At 36.5% G+C, this 27,020-nt stretch overlaps 1 protein-coding gene and 1 pseudogene across 1 annotated transcript; both read left to right on the forward strand.

The window, feature by feature from the left end:
• Window positions 1–2,046: 2,046 nt before the first annotated feature.
• On the forward strand, window positions 2,047–16,331 carry LOC113057477 (DNA excision repair protein ERCC-6-like; annotated as a pseudogene).
• A 2,209-nt stretch (window positions 16,332–18,540) lies between these two features.
• LOC113056862 (dorsal root ganglia homeobox protein-like) lies at window positions 18,541–23,668 on the forward strand. The gene is made up of 7 exons (XM_026223766.1): window positions 18,541–18,667; window positions 18,812–18,907; window positions 19,430–19,530; window positions 20,149–20,250; window positions 21,940–22,109; window positions 22,200–22,312; window positions 22,622–23,668. Exons 2-7 carry the CDS (start codon window positions 18,850–18,852, stop codon window positions 22,951–22,953), a joined length of 876 nt encoding a protein of 291 aa, XP_026079551.1. The 5' UTR covers window positions 18,541–18,667; window positions 18,812–18,849; the 3' UTR covers window positions 22,954–23,668.
• Window positions 23,669–27,020: the final 3,352 nt, after the last annotated feature.

The raw sequence follows: 27,020 nt of genomic DNA on the forward strand, positions 1-27,020 counted from the left end.
CACACACTCAAACACTCAGGGTGATCCCACTGAAACCTTCCAGGTGCTGCACTATACATAATATTTTATAATATGAATAAAAGCAGTTGGTGCAATTAATCACTGAAGCCTGGACTTGTTTCTTACACATGTCAGAAAGGAATGTATTGTATCCTATTCAGTTCATTCTGAATAAAGATAACTAAGCACAGTCCAGTTTAGTCAAATGAACCACTTACATTTGAAATCTAAAATATTATTTATCAGATAGCACAAACAGAAGAATACAGTTTGAATCACATCACAAACCCGATGAGCTTTTTAAGTAAGACACACTTCTAAAAAATAATACAATTGTTGAAATCAACTTTAGACAAATGATTAACCTATATTAATAAGGCAAGAGAGAAAGGAATTCAATTTCACGATAAAACATTTAGGCAAAGAAGATTAATCAAACACTGGATATGTCAGTTAATACCTCAGTAATCCCAGGTTGACGAAATGCCATAAATATAATATGATTTCCTTTAGACCTTTGGAAGGAAACATACAAAAGTGGGAAAACCTGCCATATGGAAGAAAACCTCTGGCAGCAAACTCAAGGACCAAGAACAATTGAATTTGGCTGGCATGATATCATCAGGAAAATAAGTAATAAAGTATCAAAGTTGTGGACACCAAGCACAGGATATGGTTCGCTTGCTTTGATTTGTCACAAACAGTGTCATTCATTCTATAATAGGGCCATTGAGATAAGAGATAAAACAGGATTGGAAAATGCATTAGAAAACTATTATACTTGCAGGTTTTATTGGATGCGTCACACGTCCATGTTTCCCCTTAGTCTTTAAACATGACAGCGCATTGCAGATGTCTCATGCGGCCTTTGCAGCTCTAGAAGTTCGGAGGCAGCAAGAGAAGTTTGGGAGTTGATAATATTAAGCAGTTCTCTTCCGCCATCTACAGTTCATTCACCAACATTACACCCATGCTAAAACAAACGCAAGCCTCAGCTGAATCAACACTGATCAAGAGAGAAATATATAGCCTTTGATTGTTATAATAAAATATACATTTATGAAGAGGGTTGTCATGTATTCATGGAAGTGATTTTAAAAATTCTGATCTCAAGAGGGCGTTGTATGATCTTGTAAATTGTCCATTAAGGGGCAAGAGATATGTAATGTTTTCTAAACATATAAAAAGGACAATAAACTAATAATTATGGTTGTTAAATATTAAATAAAATTATTTCGAATTCAAAAATATGTAAATAATGTACAATTCATGATAACACAATACAATTTAAATGTTTGCGTGTGCTTCGTGAACAGTGTTTTCAGATCTGTTTATTATTACATTATATATATATTATGTATGTATGTATGTATGTATACAGATGATTTAACCCTGGTGGCCTTTTTTCCATTATCATTACTAATGTCTACACAACATATATTTATTATAAAAAAAAAAAAAAAAAATTCACTGTCTTTTCACTGTGCGTCCGCTACTGACTTTTATTTTGACATGTTTCCTCAGCCGGTGACATTTACAGTGTGCCTTAAACGTTCTCCCTTCACAGTTATTAATTATGCATTTATTCCTGTTTTTATACAGTCTATGATTAATTCAAATGTTAGATAGTAGTACACAGCAAACCTAAAATGAGATCTTAATGGAGTTCACGTTAAACGAATAAATCATTTAAAAGAGTCGGGTCGTTGTGAAGGTTTGTTGTTTATTGTTGTGCTTTTTAAAAGTTAAGTTGAAGGCTACCAACAATAATAATATGCTAGCATTTAGCACACAAACCTATACTATTAGATAAATCACCCTTTAAATAATTGTTTACTTAAAATGAAATATCAATATACTGTAACCACATTTGTATTCAAATTAATCGGTGTATCTCGTTGTTATTGTGTGTTAGTAGCTGTTGTAGTGTTCTGTTATTGTGTATGTCTTTTGTTATGGTCGTTGACTGTGTAATTGTACAAGACATATGTTTTCACCTCTTTAGAGATATATTTATGACAGAAAAATACTCCTTAAAACGTAAGTTTCTTAATGTAAGCTATATTATTCAACGGTTTCTCTGTTATTAAAATGTGTTTAACGTTACTTTGATGTCTAAGTAATCAAACATGTCTAAAGTTTACAGTCTTAAACGACCCTTGTTCACAGTTATTTGGCAATGCCAGTAGAAGGTAACAAGGACCAGGCCCTGGCTCCCCTGTCCAGCCCCGTCAGCGCTCTTACTTCTGGAGTCCAAGAAGACAGTGGCCTTTCCATCCCAGGAAGCAGTTAGCAAGAGCCAGTGGCTACATGTCCAGAGAATGTAGAATTCTGTACAGAATCCTAGAAAATCCCAGGCCCTTCTCCAGATCAACTGTAAGGCTATCCAGTCAGTGGATCGAAACTCTCAGGCTGCTGAGCTGCAGGGATTGGGAGTGGATGTGTAAGACCAGGATGTTCTCAAGCAAAGTGTGTTGCAGCAGGTGGACAGGGCCAGTCAGGAGGCAAACCAGGGAGCAGCCAAAGCTGAGCCAGAAGAGTCTGTACTGGATGACGTCAGGTGAATTAATGCTTGCTTTATTGATCTTGAAACAGTGTGTGTTGTGTATGTCTGTTAAAAGATGAAGTTTCAGTGCTGAAATTTAAGCTAAATATAATTTTGTTGGTTTGTAATGCATTTCAGGTCATGTACACTTGCTTTGAAACACATCAGCTAAATTGTAGATCAGTTAGACCCTCATGCTTGCTATAGCAAAGACATCAGTAGGAAAATTGAGTCTGTCAAACGACAAAAAGCAAACACGGTAAGCATGAACTGGACTATTTATTTATTTATTTATTTAGCTTGGTTTAGCCTGTACCGCTATATGTATTTTATGTTGTTGGAAATCTATCAGATAAAATGAAAAGGCTTAATTAATATTATTATTTTAAATTGATATTTTATATTAAATATATTTTCCCTTTAGTTTCCTAATTAGATAAGAACTTATAATATTTCAGTGTGTTGGTTTTTGAAAATCCTTACTATACAATACTTAAGAAGCCTGTTGTGTTTTACAGGACAAGCAGTTAAAAAATATCCGAGCCAAGTAGAAGAGATTGACGGAGAGAATATCCAGAAGCTTGAGGCAGAATTATTGATTGAGGATGACGAAGGTAAGTTTGAAGCACCGTTTCTTTCAGAAGCTTTAGGTGCATTATTACCCTTAACATTTAAATGCAAGAGAAGAAAGAGCCTCGAAAGGTTATGCTCAGCGAGAACTCCGGATTCAACAAGTACCTTGCCGACAAAGCCATGTTAGCAGATAGCAGGAAGAGACCCATCTTAAAGAAGAAGATCACTAAGAAGAACTCGGGACAGAACAGAGGTGGCAAAGATCAAAAGAACAGATCGCTCTCCAGCAAAGATTAGAAGCTCCACAAGCGAATGCATAAGCTCCAGAGGACCGCCCTGAAGTCTCACCCCAAAGCCAGGCCCAATGTGGAGAAGGAGCTGCCCAGAGCCAGGAGAAGGAAAGGTGATGGGGAGCAGATGTCCGACAGTGAGGGTTCAGAGTATGTCCTGAGCGATGAGCTGATGGATCTGGGTGGATGTAGATAAAGAATACCAACTTAAAGAGTTGAAGAATACAAGAAGAACCAGGCCAAAACCAGGAAGCCCAAAAAGGAGGACAAGAGTAACATCCCTAGCAGCTCAAAGGCTGAAGACTCTCAGAAAGGAGGAAAGTCAAGAAATGTAAAGATGATGGATATATTGAGTATTACAGGCAAAGGATTAGGTACATTTAGTCTTAGAGTCCATCATTTCATAAACGGTCCCAATCATTACAGTCAAAGACCATTCATATGTTTAGTTATTTTGCATAGCATGTATGCTAGAACAGATAACCTAATCCACTGATGAGATTGGCAGCTGTTCCTTGACTAAGCAAATTCTATGCCTATTCATATTTTCTCATTATGGTATGCATGTATTTATTCCAGTGTTAACGTGCAAATAGACGGAAGCAAACCTAACAAGATTTATGCATTCATATTTATAGTGAACAAATTGAGTTGGCATACGCTCTCTCTCCATATTTCTCCGCTCTGGTTGGTTTAAATGTGAATGCGGCCACTCATTTCTGCTATGGTGGAGCGCAATGCCGAATGGTGGAATAAAGGGGGGAAACGTAATTAACTGAACCAATGCTTAGTCTTGACTTAATTACAAGTGCAGTCTCGGAAGCCCCAGATAAAGGGAACAGTTTCATTGCAGAGTGACAGGACCAACCCCAAATGAAGATGGATTTTTTTCCCCTAAACTCCTCTCTGTGTACCTTTCTTGGGGAGCTCAAACTCCTAATTGTCTGTATCAATCTTAATTTGCCTTTCTGACGACACTGCCACTAACTGCTGTAGCTTTCCCTGAAGCCAGAAGTGGGTCAATTAAATCTGGCCTGCTGGAATGAGGGGCAGAGGAAGGGAAAGGTCTCTCGCTCTCTCTCTCTTCGGTTTCTGTCTGTAGTTCTTTGGCTAGGAAATTAAAAACCGAGGCCAGGGTCTTTTGGTACCTTGCAAACTTTCCCATAAGAGGCATCTTTAACAGAGTCAGGTTTTAAATGTCAGCAGTAGACTTGTTTTAGTTTAAGATTGTTAATCAAATACGTTATGTGAAGTCTTCAGTATGGGAAATGTCTGTGGGGTCTGTCGTTCAACGTGACACTGCGTCCACACCAGCCGGCGGTCCGTTTCTATTTTAGTCATGCAACACAGCTGCTTGAGTCACTTTGCTACTGAACTGTAGCCTTGTGCTTTAGTGGTCGACCAATATGAATTTTTTTGATCTGATATCATGGAGAGCAGGGTGGTTGTTGGCCAATATAAAGCAGATAAATATGATATTGTATTTCACATTTCATATAAAGACAGTTAATAGCACAGTCTGCAGTGAAATTTATATTTCACATGATATGTACTAAATTATGAACTAAAAAAACTAAAATAAAAAGATATATATATACTTTTGATAGCAGTTTCTTGATTCTGTAATCCTAATTTGTTTCACAAATAAAGAAATAGTTAAAACATGACTTAAAAAGGAAGTACACCCTGTAATCTGTTAAGTCTGTGTGCACTGGGAACACTCATTTTACACACAGTACACAGTGAATGTGACATAGTGGCAAACAGGATGTAGCTGAGCTTAGTTTGATATCAACTTGTAAAAAATCAGCGAAAAAAAAAAGAAGAGGGATAATTGAAAAAGGCCAAATATTGGCAAGGCTGATATATATTGGTCAACAGCTACTCATGCTTAATGCTGATTGGTCAGTATTGGTGAATGGTCAGTGATGATGTTCAGCACCAAAGGGCTTCAAGCTGATGCCAGTAATGATTCTGTTGTGGTTTTGTCTTCCTGCAGGAAGTAGAAAAGGCAAAGACTTCGGGAAAAAGAGGCGAAGAGAGAAGCAGGTGACGAAGAGTCCGAAGTGACGCAGAATTTGATAAAGGATTTAAAATGCCTTGTTTTCTCTGGAAAAAACTCATCAGGTATGTGTCACACAAATCACACATACTCTCATAATGAAAGAAAATAATCAATAAATCTTGTTTTCTTACACATGCGCATACAATGTGAAACATTAACTGTGTACAGAAATGTTACGAGTCCCGAAAGCTGAGCTGTAAATGAGGGGGAGGGGTGAAGTGCTTTAGATTTAGAAAGAAGGACTCGGCTGTTGTGTTCTTGTTGTGTTTTACAGCACTTCTATTGGGCAACACTTATGGCCCATTAATCCAGAATCAATAGTGATAATGGCCCTATGATTAATTCATCAGCCACTGTGTTTGTGTTTGTTCTGGGGCTGCATTTTGTGCGACAAAATGTTTGCTTTTGTTGTCCAGGTATCAGCAGACAGGCTACAGCAAGCTGGAAACACGTGTCTCCAATTACAGGCAAGGGACTCCACATGGTCATATGTTTTTAGTTTGTTTATCTACTGTATTCATGAAAAAAAAAGAGTAAAAAAAAACAAACAAACAAAAAACCTTTTTGTATATATCTACAGTATATCTACTTATCTGTATATAATGTATGTATATATATTTTTTTACATTTTAAACTTTATCTCTAAAAATTTTTATTTCATATCATAACATCAAAAAAAGCTGGAAATGGGCTTCCATAAAAATTGGTCCTACTATCTTTCCTCATTTTGTCTTTTCTTTGAGTCTTGTCCTTTCCAAAACCTGATCATCATCATCATCAGCCACCCAGTCACACATGCACACATACATGTGTGCAAACACTCATAAACACTAACACACATAAACACAGACGTCAGCCGTCTCCCCCACCCCTCCCAGACTCAGAGTCTCAATTGCGATGAATATTTCAGCAGCTGGATTGCTGGTGGAGAGAGGTTTGGCGTGAATTATTAAAGACGTTTCAATTATGATATTCCTCTAATTCTCTTAGTGGCGACATCAAAGGAGAAACAAGGACGTGACATGAAAAAGAGACTGTTCGTTGGGCAAGGAGGGTGGAAAATTAAACATGAAACATGTTATTAAACATGTTTAAAGTAATCCCTTTTTACTTTTTTTTTTTTTTTTGCTTTTCTTGCCATACACACTCGGGATGGAGGCCCTCCTGGATGGTCAATAAGCTGTCTGGCGTCGCCCATCCACAAATTGATTGTTTGCAAACTCAATTATGGCTCGCTATCAATGGCTTTCACAATCCGGAATATCATATCAAGCTGTAATGCTCCCAAAGCCATTTAGTGCATTTTGTCAGTTCATCTCTTTTAGTGAACACTCACATAGAGAGGAAGAGCAGAACTGTGTAGTTTAGCAGAACTGTGGTGTATGCTCATGGGGTTCATCACTTTTAAGTTAATGTGAGTAATTGCAAGTAAAACATTTGTAGGTGGATTTCATCAAAAAGGAGTATGGATAAAAAGCCAGTAATGAAAATTTGCCCCATTGTGATAAAGATGACACCACTGAAAATACAATTAACTTCCTGTTCAGTGAGTGAGACGGTGATTCAGTAACAAGTCTGATGGATTCAGTTGAGTGAAAGATTGAGCTACCTGTTTTTGATACACTAAAACAAACTGAACAATTTCTGAACAGCAACTTCTTAACATTATTTTGCAGTACACTGCCTTTTTTGTAGCAACAAATTCATTCCAGACTGCAAACTGACATTCACAACATAGCTTATATGTATATTTATATACTCACATACATACATATATATATATATATATATATATATATATATATATATATATATACACACACACATACACACACACACACACATTTAATATGTGTGTTTTATTCCTGCATTCTAATATGCTACTTTAGTGCTGAATAAACATATTCTTATTATTAAAAATAATAAAAACTACAACGTTTGTGTGGAAACTTATTTATTTTTGTTTGATTGAAGGAAAAAAAACAGCAATTATTTGAATTAAGAAATCTTTTGTGACATTATACTGTAAATGTCTTTACTGTCACTTTTGATAAATTTACTGTATCTTTGCTTAATAATGAGTGAATGAATTATACTGTTGAAAAGTTCTAGTCAGTAAGACTTTTTAAAAATAAATGTATTACTTAATTTATTTTTAAAAAGTCATACTGATCCAAACTTTTCAACCGTATCTATCATTCATTCATTTGCTTCGCCGATGAAAAAAGCGATGTGGGAATGATAATTAACTGAAAGCTTTTGTTACCCCATATGAAAACCAGATGACGGGTCGCATGTTAAAAAAAACAAGTACGTACTGAAACTAGTAATCCAACTCTCAAAGTTTGTCCAATGTTGTAACCACATTCTCCTCTCATGGAGGTATGCTGGATTGGGACCCACGGTCATAGTATGTCCAGCTATAGTCATGCATCAGTGGGTAAAGGAGGTCCACACTTGGTGGCCTCCAGTCCGTGTTGCTGTCCTCCACGACACGGGCTCCTTTACCAGCAAAAATATAATTCACACTCTGCTGGAGCTGAGAACATTCATTCTTTAAACTTCCATAATGTAAACTGCTTTGTTCCGTCCTGTATGTAATCTCAACACCCAAACTTTTCCATCCAAAGAAGCAACATGACAACAAGATTAAGATGAACTGTGTCGCTTCGGCCTGTAACGTTTATGCCAGCGTGAGATTTTCCTCTTGTCAGCAGATATTCTAGTGTGTGCAGTCGAATTGGCTCCAAGGAAATGTTAAATTAATTAAAGCTAAGGTAGCAGGAGCTGCTGTTGGGCGGCTGAGAAGTGTTTACTGTGACTGGTCTTCACTGCCCCCTCCCCATCCTGCCTGACACAGTGATTAATGGGGGTTGTTGTCTGGCAGTCCGTGCTTTGCCCTCTAGGTGGAGAGTTGGTCTCAAGAGCTTGTTGGAGAGAGACAGAGGAACGTTTATGCAGCGTTGGCACCTAATGATACTGCCGCAACGCTAACACTAACACTCCTGTAGAGCATATGTACCTGATTAATTGGCTACAAAGTAAAAAAAAAAAAGTGTGTGGGGGGAGTGGGTGGTTCTGGGAACAGAGCTTAGTCGCTTTGCACTTCTATAATTGGAACACACTTGAGACCGTTCATGTGAGACATCAAAGCAGACATATATAGACTAGTTCTGATGAAGACGCTATCACCAGGGGCCTGATACCAGCAACCTATCGCAATTTCCTCTATTTAATTAACAGCCAAAAAACACATTGTTGTGCTAGTGAGTGTACTTTCTGTTTATTCCTCATTTTCAGGAAAAGCTTATCCCAGAAATAGAGGCCAGTCATGGCATTCTCATCACTCCCAACTCATATCTTCACATTATGCAAGATTACATCCGGAAGTACGACTGGCATTATGTCATCCTGGATGAGGGCCACAAAATTGCAGGGTTACCATGGCATGCAAGCAGGTGACCATTGCTTTCTTTATAAGAAATTTTTCCTTTATTTTAAAATCAAGCAGTCAATTAAAGTCTCACAGGTCTTGAAAAGAACACAAGACCTTAACAAAAAAGAAGACCTTAAAAGAAATGATCTTCATTCCAGCTCCAGTGTTATTGATTGCTATATTAAAAAAAAAATCAATTGGAAATTTCGCAACACTTTGATTTGGTATTGAATGAACTGAAGCTAATGAAGCTTAGACCAAATTCATCATAAAAGGGGCTTTATTGTCAACTAGTATTTAACTGCTTGCACAGGTATGGTCTAACTATTTTGATTACTTGATCAACTTGGTCCTGATTAATCGGATTGTCACTGATTTTTGTATTTATTTAATTTTTTTTCATTTCCGGACACCCCACCATTTTATGCTCTCTGGATCACCCATGCAGAACAACCTCAAAGAGCTGGGGTCGCTTTTTGACTTTGTGTTTCCAGGGAAGCTGGGAACAGTTCTCCATACCCATTACCATGGGAGGATACGCTAATGTGTCTACATTGCAGGTGAACCACTCATTACCCAGAGCTTACTGATCAATGCAGTTCAAATTCTCTTATTATTTATCTATAAACCTATAATTTACACCAAATATAATAGCATAATGAACGCAGGACACATTGTATATTACACAGAGATAGAAGTGCCTGTATTAATTCAAAGGCATATAAAAACCTTCTAACAGTATAGTGATGGCTGTATGGTGAATGGAATCTAGATGTGCCATTATTAGGAAGCCTTTTTAATAGCACACTTACTTTATGGATTTCATTTCCGAACTGCTTTAAAAGGCTATTGATGTTTCCTATGCCAATAATAAAAACCTTTACTAATTATTAATGTTATTAAATGGTTGTAGATAGCTAACCCCTGACTCATGGCACTCTCGTCTGTACAGTCCTGCTGACCAGCCTCAGACGTACATAAATTTTGTTTTTAGTGGATATTCATTTGAGAAATGAGAGAAGATTTTACAATCGTGCAATTAGAATTTACACTTTATGCATTATGTATTTCTTTGCACCAAAATATATACATGAAAAATGAACTAACATCCATTTGTGTATTTGTGAAATATTCGGAGTCTAATTTAAAAAAACTGGGTTTCAGAATTTAAATATGAAGATTAAAAACCTTTTTTGATTTTAAGATTTTTTTATAATGAAGATTTACCTTTTGGAATTATTCATGCAGCTTTTAATAACTTTATAAACAGAGGAACTATATGTAATGTTTGTACTTAAAAAATGAAAATGAAATTGTGGAGTGAAAGTTTTTTTTTTTTTTTGTAAAAAAAAAAAAAGATTTGTGCCTTACAAGTCTAGATGGAAGAAAGATATGAAACACTTTTGCAGCCAGCTTCTTTACTGAAGCATATGTTTTATCACTACTTATTCACACATCTCTCTCTCTCTCTCTCTCTCTCTCTCTCTCTCTCTGTGTATCTCTCTCTCTTTTGTCCTCTCAAATGGGCCCTAATCCAGGCTCGCTGTATGCCCTGCAGTGTTGTGGTTCAACTGTAGGCTTTCTTTTGATCTGAAAACCCCTTTAAATTACAGCTAAATGGCATTTGGCCTAACCCTGGATCAGGAGAACATTATTGATAAAAGAGTGCAGCCCCCCTTGGAGTCCAGCAGCACTCTTATGAATATTTAATGTGTCAATCTGCTGATAGAAGGAGAGAAAGAGAACAAGCGGCTGTTGACATGCCTCAGGACACACAAATTTGTTTGCCTTTCATAAAGTGGTTTGAAGTGGATGCTTGTTAATTAGCCAAAAATATAAATAGATTTTAGTTGCTGTGTTTGCTTGCAAAACGTTAAAACAAATATGCTGCTGTTTAAAAGTTTGGGGTCTATAAAAAATTTTGTCTTGAAAGAATGATCTCCACCAACGATGCATTATTTGATAAATACAGTAAAAAAAAAAAGAAAAAAAAAAGAATACATTATACATATAATACATATTTATATATATATATATATATATATATATATATATATATATATATATATACACACATATATTTAAATATTTATATTTAAAAATGTAATTTATTCATGTGATGGCAAAGCTGAATATCCAGCAGCCATTACTGCAGTCTTCAGTGTTACATGATCCTTCAGAAATAATTCTAATTTTCTGATTTGCTGCTCAAGAAAAATTTATTTTTATTTTCAATGATGAAAACCCTTTAAGCGAAAACTGAGGATTATTTGATTAATAAAGTTTAAAATCAGCATTTATTTGAAAATAGAAGCATTATTAACATTATAAACATGATCTTTATTGTCACGAGCCATTTTAAACTTTAAGTCTTTGTACTCTCAAGTTTGTTGGGGCAATATTGTCATTGATTTGTTGTTAATGTATTTATTTTTTCATTTTTATTCCTAAAGTCCAGACAGCTTATGAAAGTACTTTCTGAGAAGAATGAAGGCTAATGTGAAAGCAATCTTTTTTTACCTGACAAAAATGAACAGGTGTCCATACAGTACATATAACAGAGAAATCTATACTCCACTGTTTGTCTGTGTATCTTGCATTTCAGACACAGTTTGGCCAGTCTGTTTTAAAAATAAATAAATAAAAACTAGTTCTAAATGAAGCCAGAGCATCAAGCTTTGTCACCAAGCAATTCTAGAAGATCAGAAAGATGCAAACATTGAAACTTCCTACTGTTGTTTTAACTGTTGAATTATAAAATATATGTTGCTTTTCATCCAATCATGAACAGTTAAAGTCTGAACAGGTCCTGTTCTGCAGATTGACGGAAGATCAGCGGCAGGTTTACCAGAATTTTCTGGACTCCAAAGAGGTTCATCAGACTCTGATTGGAGACATGCAGGTAATAGATCTATGTGTAAAACACCAATGTGTAAAGAGCTTCTGGAATTTGCGTAGTATAATGTTTGAACACCTCAACTGTAGCAGTGGGATTTAAACATCAAAATCGAATTTAAATCTCAAAATCAAGTTAAGCATGAAAAAAATAAAAAAAAGATTTAAGAATTTTTTTGTCTGGTAAAATTCACAAGATTAAAAAAAAGTGCGACTGACTGTATAGCTACTCACTTTACTAACTTTTCATGCATTTGTTATGCTGATTATGTCAATGTGTAATGAAAAAAACTATTAAGTTAGAAAACTGTAAAATTTTACTTTGAACTTTATATTCATAATATGTGTACAGATAAATTTTCTTTACTGATAATGACTTTGTCACAAACATGCAGAATCTGTTTGTAATTGTTGTGAAAGCCTTATACAGCTGTGAAGATGCTTGTTGCATATAAAAACCGTCCCTGTGATCTATTGATTCTCTTTGTGTGTGAACTGTCACAGCAAGGAGATGCTCCTTTATACAAACTATTCATCACAATGCTCCAAATGTGTTTTGTGGAGGCAAAAGCTGTGGGTTGCAGAGCAGTTTACAAACCCCTCTTATGTGGTCACAAACTCCATTAAGCCACATATATAATGCAAAGACTTCTGCATTTACATCAAGGAAGAGACTTTACTGCTCTGGTCAATTACCTTCATTAAATTAACCAGGTTTATTAATATTAAGATTTGTGTTTCCTATTTCTTACAAGGAAAGAGAATTGTTTTTCTCCCTCCATTAAATGTATTAACATATCCATCCGGTGTATTAATCTCAATTCCTCACCCTGTGGTTCTAGGTTTTCTCAGGCCTCATGGGTCTGAGAAAGATCTGCAACCACCCGGATCTGTTCACAGGCGGCCAGCGGTTGCTCTGAGGCATCCCTGACTATCAGCTGACCGAGGAAGAGCACTTTGGTTACTGGAAATGCTCTGGGAAGATGATTGTGGTGGAGCCACTGCTGTGCCTGTGGTTCAGACAGGGACACAGAGTTTTGCTTTTCACCAAGTACAGGCAGGTTACTAAGAGTGCAAAAAAAAAAAAAAAAATAGCAGGAACACAATGATATGTTTGACATGGTTGATTTTAGCCAAATCCATCCCAATAGATCCATCAGCCCTTTGCTGAAGTAAAAATGTGCAAATAAACCAACAGTATTGATGGATAAGCTGCACTCTCACTATCTCCAGCAGCACCACTAAAGGACCAATAAAGTTATTATGTCATTTTGCCCTCTAATAGAATTCATTAGGAGATCTTATTGCATTGTAGGGTGTCTGTCAGGACCCAGCTGTCTTTGTTCAATAGAAATGAGATTTGGCTTCAGAGAGAACCTAAAACCCACACAGTTGGTACTTCTGTACATGTAATATTAATCTCACTTAATCCTATTAGCACTAATCCTGTTCTCAATGCTCTGTCTGAAACCATTTCTCCCACACACACAGATGCTGGAGATCTTGGAGGTGTTCGTGAGGGAGAATGGCTTCTCGTATCCCAAAATGGATGGCACTACTACCATTGCGTCCAGGCAGCCTCTGATCACTCAGTACAACCAGGTGAACATGATCACCGTGCCTGTTTTACGCTCCCTGTGATGGTTAAAGAGCTTTTAAACCAACCTTTTTTATGTGTGTGTGTCTTTCCAGAACAAAGACATCTTCATCTTCCTCCTGACAACAAGGGTTGGAGGTTTGGGAGTCCAGCTGACTGGAGCCAATAGGGTTATAATCTATGACCCAGACTGGAACCCCAGCACAGACACTCAGGTCGGCCAAAGCAGTATCTGGCATCCAGAATGCATGTTCTTTCTGTATATCTAATGTAAACAATTCCGGCTTGAAGTATGCAGCGTTGATCTTTATTGATGTGAACTATTGACCTCTTCCCGTAGGCTCGTGAGCGTGCCTGGAGGGTTGGGCAGAAGCAGCAGGTGATGGTTTATAGGCTGCTGACAGCTGGAACAATTGAGGAGAAGATTTACCACAGGTTAGTTTCCTAGGATTGGGCACTGAGATGGAGCTTATAATAGTAAGGAGGACTATTATAATCCATAATGTCCTACTTCTGTCTGCAGGAGCTCAATAGACAGTAATTGAAATGCATTATTTTTTTAATTAGATATCAACACGATTTGCTAATTGGTCGCTAAAGGCTGTCATAGACTAGTGGGTTATTTGTAGGGAGGCAATGGGAATTTCGAAAGGACTGTGAAGAGCGGGATTGTTTGCATATTAATTTTGCAATTTCGAGCTAACCTGAGACACTATGCATTTGTTGAGCAGATAAACCATCCAGCAGGGTGAGATTGTGGCATGTCAGTGTTTAGGCTATAAAGAAAATAATTCAGGAAATGTGGAACTAGGGTGTATCATAACGATGATTTAAAAAAAAAATTACAGTATTAAAGTATAGTATTTCTTGTCTCTTTCCATAGACAAATCTTCTAACTGTTTCTCACCAACCGAGTGCTAAAGGATCCTAAGCAGAGGCGGTTTTTCAAGTCTAATGACATTTATGAACTTTTCACGCTGAGCAATCCTGACAGCTCCCAGGGAACAGAAACCAGTGCAATATTTGCAGGTAATTCATGGATATATTAACAATTTGAATGGATTATCTTTGCAAGAACAGGTCTGTTCATTTGGCTGATGTCACAAAGCGAACATGTGCTGAAATCAAGCAATGTAGATACAATTTAAAAACATTTTATTGGTACACTGTCAGAAAAAAAACTGGGGCAGTACCCTTAAAGAGACCACTTTTTTACCTCAAGTACCCCAAAAAGATGCTTCTTATTATCTTAAAGTAATCATATGAGCCCTTAAGTTACTACATTTAACCATTTAGGGATAAATAACATGCAAAGTTGATATTTGAAAGTCGTTTGACATTTGCCATTTTTTCCCTGAAAGTGTGGATAAATAACTATATTGAATTTTTTTCTCTCTCTCATAGGCACAGGGTCAGATGTGCAGGTTCCAAAAAGACACAAGACCTCCTTGTCTCATTCATCTGCATTTTGCGTTGAAGACCAAGATACCACAACTCTGTCAGAAAACAGAAACTCTACCTCAGTCAACGGTCTGTCAAACAACAATGCCTCTGGGTTACAGAACAATAATCTTGAACCTCATCTCACTGCTGATCGTTTGATAAACAGCACTAGTAAAGATCATTCTCCTGCAAATACCCCTCAAAAGCACAGAGAGAAAAAAAGGTACTGTGAGATGCCAGAAAAGGACACGTTACCCTCAGACAGACACAAACGTAAGCATAAAAAGCTCAAGGCACTCTGAAGACGACAAGTTTGAGGGCTGTCGCATTTTTCACCTGGTGAAGAAATGGAAGTACAAGAAACAGAAAAATGAGAAGGAGGAGGAGGAAAAAAATTAGAAAAAGTGTGACTATTATGTTCTCTTAAAAAAATCAAGGATACACAGTGTCATGAAGCATGACACTATAATGGAGGCATCGAACCCGGACTATGTGCTTGTAGAAGCTGAAGCCAACAGGGTTCTGAAGGATGCGCTGAGAGTTCTCAAAATTTTTGTTACATTATAAAATTGTATGAATAATATGAGGCTGTTTTAACATCCGTTTTGCTCTTAGGAGAAGGTTTGGGCAGAAGAAAAACTCACTTCTGTCATCTGGGACAACAGCAAAAGCAACAGAGAAATGTGAGGTATGTCAATACAATATCCTGTGAATCCCCAAAAGAATAATAAACGGTTGTTGAGCACTCATGTTATGTTTTATATATATATATATATATATATATATATATATATATATATATATATATATATATATATATATATATATATATATATATAGACTGCAGATGTTATAAAGAAGTCAATTTTAAAGAAGCCAGGATCCTGCTGCTCACTTCAGCAGTGAAGGAGCGCAGGAGGAGTGTGGTTCTCTCTCCTCATCCTCTCTCCTTGCTAGAATGAAGGCCAGGAATCACCTCAATCAACTCCAGAGACAAGAGGAAGATGAAGAGAGAGAGTCTACTGCCATTCATGCTACCCCCACAGAACACGATAAGCTTTTGTTTGACCTGAGGAACTTTGTGGCCTTCCAAGCTCAGGTGAATGGCCAGGCAAGCACCGAGGAGATCCTGGAGTACTTCACCCCGAGACTCACGTCCACATTACACCAGTGTTCAGAGAATTGCTATTTGTGAGTTCCACAGACTTCCTGGACAGCAAAGCATGTGGAAGCTTAAAGCTGACTACAGGTAAAAGAAGCAGCGCATATGAAGAGCTATTAACTGAGAAGCACCAAATGGAATGTATACCTCACATGTGGGAACATTCAATTTACTTGAACACTTGATTCAATGCATCAGTTATTTTAAGTTTACAAAATGTGTAAATGCAATTCATTTCAATAAACTTCCGAAAACTTTCCAGGTTGGTTGCAAAAAGTACAAAAGAATTGTATTGGCCCTATTATTGTAAAACACTCCAATTGTATAAAAAAAAATATATATATATATATATATATATATATATATATATATATGATGTCATGCTTTTGTTTGTTTTTGTAAAATTCCTGGATATTACTTGAATTTGGGGATCTCTTGAAAATGTTATTCATGTAATTATTGTTGAGACCAGTACTTTCAGTACTTTTTCTATTCACTATTTCTATTTTCTATTTGTACTCAGTTCTACCAATAATTTGGCAATAATTGAAAATGTACATTTTATATAGGGTTTCTAGCCTATAAATGTGTTTGTTGTCAATTTGTTTACATTACATTTTAGTAAGTGAAGGTGATTTAGAAACTTATAAAATCTATGTTATTTAATGTCTTGAGAGTATATACCTCTGCCTTCCTCTTAATGTTTTTTTCAGTAAGAACAAATGAGATTTAATGCAATTGCAATGTGTGAAGCCAGGGATGGTGTTGAGGGAATACTGTACACATTTAAAAAAAAAAAAATTTGATTCATTAAAAGTTACCCAATAAAGATCACCCTCTACATCAACTCCTTAGTATACTTTATTAATATGATCTAGGAAATGTAATGCATCACAAGATGATGAGCCGAAAGATACACCACCTCATTATTGGATCTCATTTTGAAAAGAACTATGATTTTCTGTTGTTGCACATTAATCACAATGCCATGGCCTCTCAGGGACAGGCTTTTATTCCTTGTAAGTTAATGTGTCAGAAATTAGCTTTCGTCGTATATTGTTTGTCAATGAGAGTTAGCACACGAGAAATTAAAATTATTATATATTTTATTTTTTATTTTTTCAAAAAATACTTCTGCTAGTGTGAAACATTTTTTTAATTAGTGTTCTTCAAACTAAAGAGAATAAATCTTTAAAGGAACTAACTGCGAAATGCTTTTTGAAATAATATGAAATAAAAGTTTATGAATTTATTTAATGCTCTGTTCCGAGAATCCGACTTCATTAAAACTTTTTATACGTTTATGCAGTGGATAATGGGCTTATAATAATAATAATAATTTAAACATTCGTTTGTAGTCTATAACTCAAACTTTTTTTATTTTAATGCTGGGCATTTGCGCGTAAGATGTCCTGTCGCTGACCATGGTACTGAAAGTTTTTTCCTTTTTCCTTTTTATTACGAGGCCTCATGCATTCACAATTATTCTGTTAGTTAAAAATTAAAAACAGCAATTATTCATCTACACTCTAAAGACATGTTTTAAACAGAGCGCTTTATGACACTCATTTCATCTGGCACATATACTGCTGTAATACACTCCCAGTCACACTCTCAAGATCGTAGAAATCACTTGATCTATAGGTTTGATCAATCTATTTCCATTCCGTATAATAACACAAATGTCAAGAAGTTATACAGAGCTCGTCCCCCAGTTTCCGATGTATTTTGACGAGATCATAACACCAACTTTATTTTCAGCGGTGCATAAATTAATTACACGCATTTAATAACTAAAATATCATTATATTCCCCTCTTAATATCATAAACGTTCTACGCCAGGGAAGCACTTAATAGTGCAGGGGGCCATAACAGGCTATTATACTTGTGTAATGCTATTAGAGAACCAATTATGCACCATTACACTTGCTTTTTTGCAGTTTATGTGATTTCATCCAATACCGTCCTGCACTTCAAAATTTCAGCTGCTACTCGGAGCCTCATTTCCAGCAGCAGAGGAGCGGCGGTGTCTGCGCGCGGCGTCCCGCGTGCGTTTTAAAAGTAATTGAAAGGGTCCCGCTGCATATCATTTACGCGAGAGTGGGAAATAAATCCTTGGACCCCTTGCTGTGAACAAAATCAAAATTTGGACCTGCGAGCGCACAGCCAGTGGATTCTCGTATAAAGTGGACCCCTAACCCATATAATGAGCAATTACTGGTCTGACAGCCAATTTTAAATTCAAAAACAGTCATCTAGATTTTTAATATAAAAAGCAACTGTATAAAAAAGTGCATCGTGCTTGTGCCCGTGTGTTTGTGATTTGGGAATATGCATGCATTGAGCTAAAGTTACACTTTCGGAGTATGAATGCCTTGGAGGATTTTGACGTTTCCACCACGTGCGCAATCCGGTTGGCCACGGAGAACCTATCCAAATGACTTGAAAACGAAAATCTGATTAATTGCAATTACGTGGGAGATTATAAAGACGAGTGTTGTCATGCTCTAAACAGTCACAGAGACATCTGGTCACTCCCTCCTTACGCGCGCGCGAGCGGATAAACTGAAGCGCTCAGTGATTGACTGTGAGAGTGCGATTGCTCTGCCGAGGTTGAGCTGGAGACACGAGAATCGCGAGTGCATAAAGACCGTCTTTTGGTACATTTGCTTTTGTATTATGTACTTCAAATCGGTTACAGAAACGTATCAGTATTGTTCAAAGTTGTCTTTTTAAGACGCATGCGATTACAGTAATAGTTAGCGAACATCTCGCTGACGCTTGGTCATTTGTTTTCTTTGCAGAGAGAAATATTCTGTCCACTCGCAAAGCACCGGGAAACATGTTCTACTTTCACTGTCCACCACAGTTAGAAGGAGAGTGCTGCAGGACCAACACATGTAAGTATGATTCATTTATTTTGCAAGAATGGAATTTTATCTCAAATGTTAGCTTTGCATTTTTATACAAGTTTTATACAAGTATATCGCGGTTCTGTGGCAGTTTTATAGTGCTAGAATTTATCTTCATATTGTGCATGTTATTTCGCAAAGTTACTTAATAATAAGCCTATGTTTGGGTTTGTTTTATGGTGTTTAAAGTTTTGCCACATGGCAACGTGATCGAGAGGCTCGACAGCCGCCCAGCTGAGACTTTTTGTTGCAGTCTGTCTGAGAACAGATGTTAGATGTCATGCCTTTCAACTGGCATTTTGTTGGTCACGGTCTCTCATTGTGTAAAGTGATAATTCAAGTCTCTAGCAGATGAATACAATGAATCAACTGTTCCCTTTGAATTAGTCCATCACGATTAAGTGAGAGGCAATCATATTTTCCGTCTCACTTAGGGCTATGGGAAAATGTATGATTTTTATTCCATATAAATGCTATGTTTTAAAAGTGTCACGTTACTCTTTTTAATAGTGAACACAAATGGGTTTGGGAATCACGCCTCTGGAGACTTTGATGACGGTTTTCTGCGCAGAAAACAACGCAGAAACAGGACGACCTTCACTTTACAACAGGTATCAAGTCAGTGAGGAGCAAGATTTTTGTTGGATACAAAATAGAATTACTGTTCTTTAACTTATGTTATAATGTTTTATAAACGTTATGTGAGTGTTTTAGACTAGGCATGCCGTGTACGTAAACATAGGCTACATTTATATATATATATATATATATATATATATATATATATATATATATATATATATATATATATATATATATATACTTCCTGAAGTAAACTTTCTCTTTTATTTGCACAAAAAAAAAAAAACAAGCATTTACATATTTAGGTTAACAATTAATACGGTTACATGAGAATATTGGGGAAAAAATGCAAGCAATGGAAAGGCCGAAGAGCATGTAGGCCTGTTTCCTTTGAACAAATGTTTAATCAATATAAACAGTCACAATAATGCCTGTTATTTGTAACGCATATTTAAAACAGTAATTGAAAAGTGTTTGGAAAATGTGTAATTACTTTTCTATCACTTCAGGCAGCAGTTTTTGCGCGTTTTACAGTGCACAACGCATGGACATTAATTCACAGCAAATGCACAACAAATATTAAACATTTCTCTCTGCATAATAAAGCATTTTTTCGTGAAATAAATGTGTATAAATATATTTTACAGTTGGAGGCTTTGGAGGCGGTTTTTGCACAGACCCACTATCCAGACGTGTTTACGAGAGAAGAGCTGGCTATGAAAATCAACCTAACAGAGGCTCGCGTCCAGGTGAGACGTCTTTCCTCAACTGTCCAGAGCTGTAACGAATACATCACACACACACACACACAAAATAAAATAAAAATAAAATAAAAAAATAAAAAACAAAAGCGCTCTCTGAGCACGTTTGGCCAAAGAGAGTAAATGAAGCCACTCTGTCATTTCCGTGATGCGCTTTAATAACATCAACATAATGTGGAATATTAGATTAGGTTGATTAATCGGTCATTCATAATTAACTAGTGGTAATGTTCTACACTAATTTGCCCTCGTCTCTAAGGTATAAAAATTGCTTAGAAGCACTGCCATTTCCGTGTTCCAGCAAATGGAGAGATGATGCGGTGCTTTTCGAACAAGACAAACGTCCCGAGAACGATTTTGCTCGGTTATAAAACGCTCGTGCACCTGAAACCTCCGATTTCATATTCTGCGGCCTTGCAAAACATCCGCGGTAATATCAAGTTGGCCACATGTAATTGCATTCAATGTGTCTGTATGTAATTTCCTGCATTCCAGATTTGCTTTTGGGTTTCCTTCTGAGCTCAGATCTAATTGTGGGAAATATAATAGTTTCCCTTTTGTTCCCCAGGGTCATCTTACTATCGCTTAAAACCAATGACTGCGACGCGATAATGGAATTCGCTGCTGTAAATTAGGGATTGTAAACAAATTATTTCTCTCTAATCGGATTACCCGATTCCTATTATTAAATCTGAACATGAATCGGTCGCAGCATGCAGGGATATTAAACTTACATTATTATTAGGAAATACATTTTCTTTTTGTTGTAGTATAGTGGGCGCCCACCGTTTTTAAAGTGTCAATTGGCTTGTGCTGCGTTAAGAACAAACTGCAAATTGAGATTAATGGTGCAATTATGGCGCATTCAGTGCTGGGGGATCATGACTTCTAGCTGGAAGGTGCAGGGGTGAGATAATGTTGCCACAATTACATTGTGAATATTGTTGTCCTGCCAGTAAACTGTTGTGCCATATTATGTGGAGAGAGCTATATGTGTGTGGCGTTTTGTTTGTTCGCATCATTGTACCTCTGCACAATGCTGGCCAGGCGCTGGAGATATGGCTGCATTATGCAACCTTTCCCATTCAAATATGATTAATGCGTTAGAGAGCACAGACTTAATCGAATCTGATGTTGTCAAACAATCACTAAATAGAGAAATAAACGACTTCATCATGGTTCTCTCTCAGAAGCAGGGAGACTGTCAGTAGGAAGTCATTAAAAAATGATAATGAAAAATTGCTCAATTAAATGTTGTTATAGGCAATGACCTTCATTCAATTAACATACAAGAACTTTGCGGCATATGCTCAGCAGTTGTGTTCGTGAAGTTTCAAATAAGTCACCGGCTTGTTAGATTTTGCAGCACATTTCAGAAATGAGCACTGGGTGCAAATAATAATTCTAATATTTACACAACTTCAACTTAACAAGTGACATTTTAGATTGGGTTTCAGCAGAGGAGATTCTCACCCAAAAACATTAATTCTGTCATTTATTTACCCTCCTGTGACTTTTTCTCTTCTCTGTAGCACAAAAGGAGATATTTGCCAGAATTATATTTTTTTCCTTCTCTCGACAATAAATCAATTCATACAGATTTGGAATAAAATAAAAAGTGAATAAATGTCAACAGATTTTTCATCAAACCTTTTTTTTAATCTGCGTTCTCTTTAGGTGTGGTTCCAAAACCGAAGAGCAAAGTGGAGGAAGACAGAGAGAGGAACTTCAGACCAGGAGGGAAGCAAAGAACAAATGAATGACGGCACCCCTCCTGCACGCAACCTCAACCAGTCTCCTGTTGACCACAGCAGAAATAAGAAAGAATCAATGGAACTACAGCAGAAGTGTGTAGATCATCAAATTAAATGTCCGCATAGGATATATGTTTGTTTTTGTCAGGAGATGTAATTGCAAACTCTTTCCTTTATGCACAGTATTAACAGAGTGGTGGGTTCAGGCGGACCTTTTTTCCCATCTTGTCTGCCCGGGACTCTGCTGAACACAGCCACTTATGCACAAGCCCTTTCACAAGTGGCAACTTTAAAAGGTAAGATCCAGCATCTACTGGATGTCATCATGAAAACGTGTCAGATAGGTTTTATATTTTTTTTACTGCAACTGATGTGGATGAAAATACAGCATATTGTTATCATATTATATTGCCTCTGAATATTTATTTAGAAACGTAGGCAGAATGCATTACCGTATGAGACCTTATTGTGAAGTGTTAATATAGTTATCAGAACTGAAATCTGCAGTCTGTGTTGTCTATGTAATCCTGTTTTTTAAAAAAAAGACATATAATGATGAAGGACATAAGCTGCCCCGTTATGACACACTATTCTGCTCTCATTAGGAAGTCCATTGTGTTCCTGCTGTGTGCCTGACCCAATGGGCCTCTCCTTCCTGCCACCATATGGGTGCCAGAGTAACCGGACGGCCAGTGTCGCAGCCCTGCGGATGAAAGCCAGGGAACATTCAGAGGCAGTGCTGCAGTCAGCCAACCTCCTGGGGGCAGGATCTACAGCCGGGCCCGGAGCAGGTCCAGGGGTCGGGCTGGGCCAAAGCACTGTTTCTGCAGGAGGAAGCGATTCCAGTCCTAACTCTGGTACCTCTAAGATCACATCACTACGGAGAACTCCAGACAAACATCTGCACTGCCAAAAGGAGGGTCCGGATAAGAAATGAAGGAGTCTTGTTTTTTTAATTTTTTCCTAATTTGAGGACACACTTTGGACGAAGGATTTATAATCAAACATTGAATGCCTGCTGCCTCTTTTTTGAGAGCACTGACATACCCGGCACAGGACGGTGTTAAGTGCAATCCCTTGTTGTGTATTTTGCGTGTATGTGTTAAACTATTAATTCAACTGTAATTTTTCCTCTCCTCGTTCCCTTCTACTCGTGATTCTTGCCATTGGTTTTCCCTCTTCGGGTGTATGTGGGCGCCTGGCACTTAATTCGTTTTTTTGTGTGGCGGAATGACTTTTGAACATGCTGTGTGGCAAAAGAAAACTCCCTGGTTGCCAATGTGAACTTATTTAATTTTTCACAATCCATTTTGATGTTTGACTTGTGTACTGTGAAGTCAGGTGATGATAGACATTCTGCATTGTGTCAAGATATATGCCATGCTGAAATATAAATGTACTAATGTGAAATAATATATGTAAGATAATATCAAGGACAGAACTGTATATTAAGTGTTAAGTTTGTCATGTTTTATGATATGATCCGGGTAACTCCGATTCATGCTGATGTGATGGCAACTGACATCTCTCTTGTCATTGCATCTGTACATCCATGATAGACTGCAAGAGTTCAGACACTGGTCCTGTTTTGACATGTTCTATAAAATAATTAAACATGTAGGCAATCATGTACATCTCCTGTTGCCTATTGCTCACACCATCTGGCTATGATCAATTATTAATTAGTTCACAAGAGGTAGGGCTGCAAAAATGGAAGCAATGGTTGGTCTTATTATTTATTTACTTTAAAGTACATCATGACTTTCTCATATCACATAGCTATTTTACATGCGTCCCATGATGACAATGATGTGACAGGTGCTAATTATGACAATATGCACTGGGCATACAACAAAGCTCAGCTGTCATTAGGGTTTTAAGCAGCTTATTGACACTTTTGTAGGAATTCTTTTGTTATTTTCTTTATATCAAAAAATGTAAATGTAACCAAACTGTTTTAGATCATAAGTTCTATTATATGAGGATGACCAATCATTGACATGTAGGAGCATATGGAATATCCAATAGGTTATTAAAAGAAAACATTTTCACCTGCTTTTTTAAAAAACACATTGCAATATTTGAAAAGCAACTTAGTTTAAGAACACAACTGTTTACTACCTTTGAAAAGAAGCTGGACTGATTAAATTCTCGTCCTTGAGGATTTTCAGGAAATTACTTTTGATAGTCAATAACACAATTGAGTAAACTGCACACACATTAGCATTAATAATTCATGTTGAATTATGTATTATCACAAAGTAGTGATTTAATTATTCATGATGTGACACCCTGGTGACAAAGCAGAGCCAGATAATGTCAAAAGTCTTGCCTGATGAAATGGTGCAGCTTGGCATTTGCCTGTTTGGTGACAATAATATATGCTTTGTTCAAAATTTGCAGTATTATTTAGATTAAACTTTCAAACAAAGAGAACTCTTTTTTTTTTTTTTTGCTAGAAATAGGAACGATCACAGTAGAAACAATAGAATAGAAATACAATACAATAGAAAATTAGCCTATTAGAATACAAATAAGGTTAGAGAAAATGAAGTATGACTAGGCCGCAATATTATTAATTAGCAGGCATGGCATCATCTCCATATAATAAGCAGAATTACTATTACTCATAACATGAAACATACAAACAGAAGGAAGACCGCACTGAATCTGCAACAATATACTGAAAATGTTCTTCATACTAAACAAACTAAAGTTACAATTATTTTTGCTATTATTAATGTCAGATTTGATACATTTGGATGAACTATACAGGTAGCCTACATCTAAAATTATATAGATAAGAATGACATATAGTGTTCCTGTAGCTCAACTGGTAGAGCACTGTGCTAGCAAGCGCGCAAGGTTGGGGGTTTGATTCCCCGGGAACACATGATATGTAAAAATTGATAGCCTGAATGCACTGTAAGTCGCTTTGGACAAAAGCGTCTGCTAAATGCATAAATAAAATAAATAAATAAATATAGAATATTATTAAATAAATATTAACGATGTCTAATCTTTATTTTCAAACAAACACTAGACATCATAAACATAAATATTAAATCAGAAGCCCTCTCTAAATATTAAGTTATACACAGTGACGAACAAAGCAGAACTAGTAAAGATCACGTCACATCCAGTAAAATCCTACACTCTTAAAAATAAAAGAACCATTCAAAGGTTCTTTAAAGAACCATCTCTTTCTTACCTTTTAATAATCTGAAGAACCTTGTTTAGCCACAATGAACCTTTTGTGGAACAGAAAGGTTCGTCCCATGATAAAGGTTCTTTATGGAAACATTTAGACAAAAGTTTCTTCTATGGCAACGTGAAGCACTTTTATTTTTAAGAGGGTACGTTATGGGAGCACACATATTTAGCTTTTTTAAAATTAGTGTATTTTTATAACTTGCCTGTCAGCAAAAAGAAAAAGGATCACCTCTGCTATCAAACAGGTAAAAAGCAGTGCCAGCTAGATTGACGGATTTATCACTTCCATCAAACAACATGCTGTGAGGGCGTTTTGGCTGAGTTTTCACCAATAGGAATACTGAATAAGCATTAATTTATACATGTAGTCTTAGTATTTTACGTAAAAAATTATAATTAACATGTTGATTTATTAATAGGTATACTAGTTAGTAGATACATACATGAAGTCTAAATGTTTCAAACTATATTATGTCAAATGTTCGCTCTTTTACAGATTCCCAAAATGTACTCTAAGAGTTTTTTTTTCTGTCTTTTTAATTTCTGTGCTGATATATTTTGTATTGAATTGTTGAAGGGCTTGTCCCTTTGTTAATCTCCAGTAGCCTGTTGTTTACATCACAGCCATGAGCGTAGCTACTCGCTGGTGCTAGTCAGAAGTATTTGGTATTAGGGGGCGGGACATGATCATTCTGGGGAGCCTTTGATTGGACAAAATGAGTGCGTTCAGGACGAGTCACTTAAAGGGAAACTCCACCCTTAAATAAAAATGTTGTCATTAATCACTTACCCCCATGTTGTTCCAAACCCGTAAAAGCTCTGTTCGTCTTTGGAACACAATTTAAGATATTTTGGATGAAAACCTGGAGGCTTGAGACCGTCCCATAGACTGTAGTAAAATAACAGTGTCAAGGTCCATAAAAGGTATGAAAAGTCATCATCAGAATACTCCATCTGCCATCAGACGTGCAGTCTGGGTTATATTAAGCGACGGGAACACTTTTTGTAATCAAAGAAAACAAAAATAACAACTTTATTCAATAATCCCTATGTCAAAGGTCTCCTCTGTGTCTCTCTGTATCAACGTGCTGCATGTGCTCTTCTGTGTCCTCCACGCCACAAGGATGAGTTATTTTTGTTTTCTTCGCCTACAAAAAGTGTTCCCGTCGCTTCATATAACCAAGACTGCACGTCTGATGGCAGATGGAGCATTCTGACGATGACTTTTCATGTTACAAAGATTAAAAGAGCTTTTAAGGGTTTGGAACAACATGGGGGTAAGTGATTAATGAAAAGTTGTCATTTTGGGGTGGAGTAACCCTTTAATATCTTCACTTTATTTTCCTGGTAGAGTAACTTTAAATTACACAACTCTTAATTATTATTTTTTTTTTTTTTTTTTTTTTACTGAGGAACTAATTTTGGTTTTCTTTTTAATAAATTTTGACATTTGTAATTTGACAGGAGTGTGCTCATGTAATCCTGTCAATTGAAGTGCAAATTATGTTGTATCAAATCTATTTAAATAATTAAATATTAAATTATTTTTATTAGTTAATTTGTGGGAAAGTTAGACATTGAGTTTAATCTCCATCATGGACAGCAAGAGAAATAGGTTTATCTTGTAATGTGTTAAAACAGGCACAACACTGGTCACAACTATCCGAGTTTTCTTACATCTAAACCTAAAACATGTTTGCTCCATATGTGACCTGTCGTCCTCAGTATGTTTCTCTCAGACAATAGAAACACTATTGTAAGTGCATATTGCATCGACTGATAAAGATGTCT

The sequence above is a fragment of the Carassius auratus genome, chromosome 38, assembly GCF_003368295.1.
Source record: "Carassius auratus strain Wakin chromosome 38, ASM336829v1, whole genome shotgun sequence".
Lineage (NCBI taxonomy): Eukaryota > Metazoa > Chordata > Actinopteri > Cypriniformes > Cyprinidae > Carassius > Carassius auratus.

Coding starts and splice junctions, on each gene's coding strand:
- LOC113056862 (XM_026223766.1), top strand. CDS start 18,850: ATGTTCTACTTTCACTGTCCACCACAGTTAGAAGGAGAGTGCTGCAGG. Junction 18,908..19,429: donor GTGCTGCAGGACCAACACAT/GTAAGTATGATT, acceptor TCTTTTTAATAG/TGAACACAAATGGGTTTGGG. Junction 19,531..20,148: donor CGACCTTCACTTTACAACAG/GTATCAAGTCAG, acceptor TATATTTTACAG/TTGGAGGCTTTGGAGGCGGT.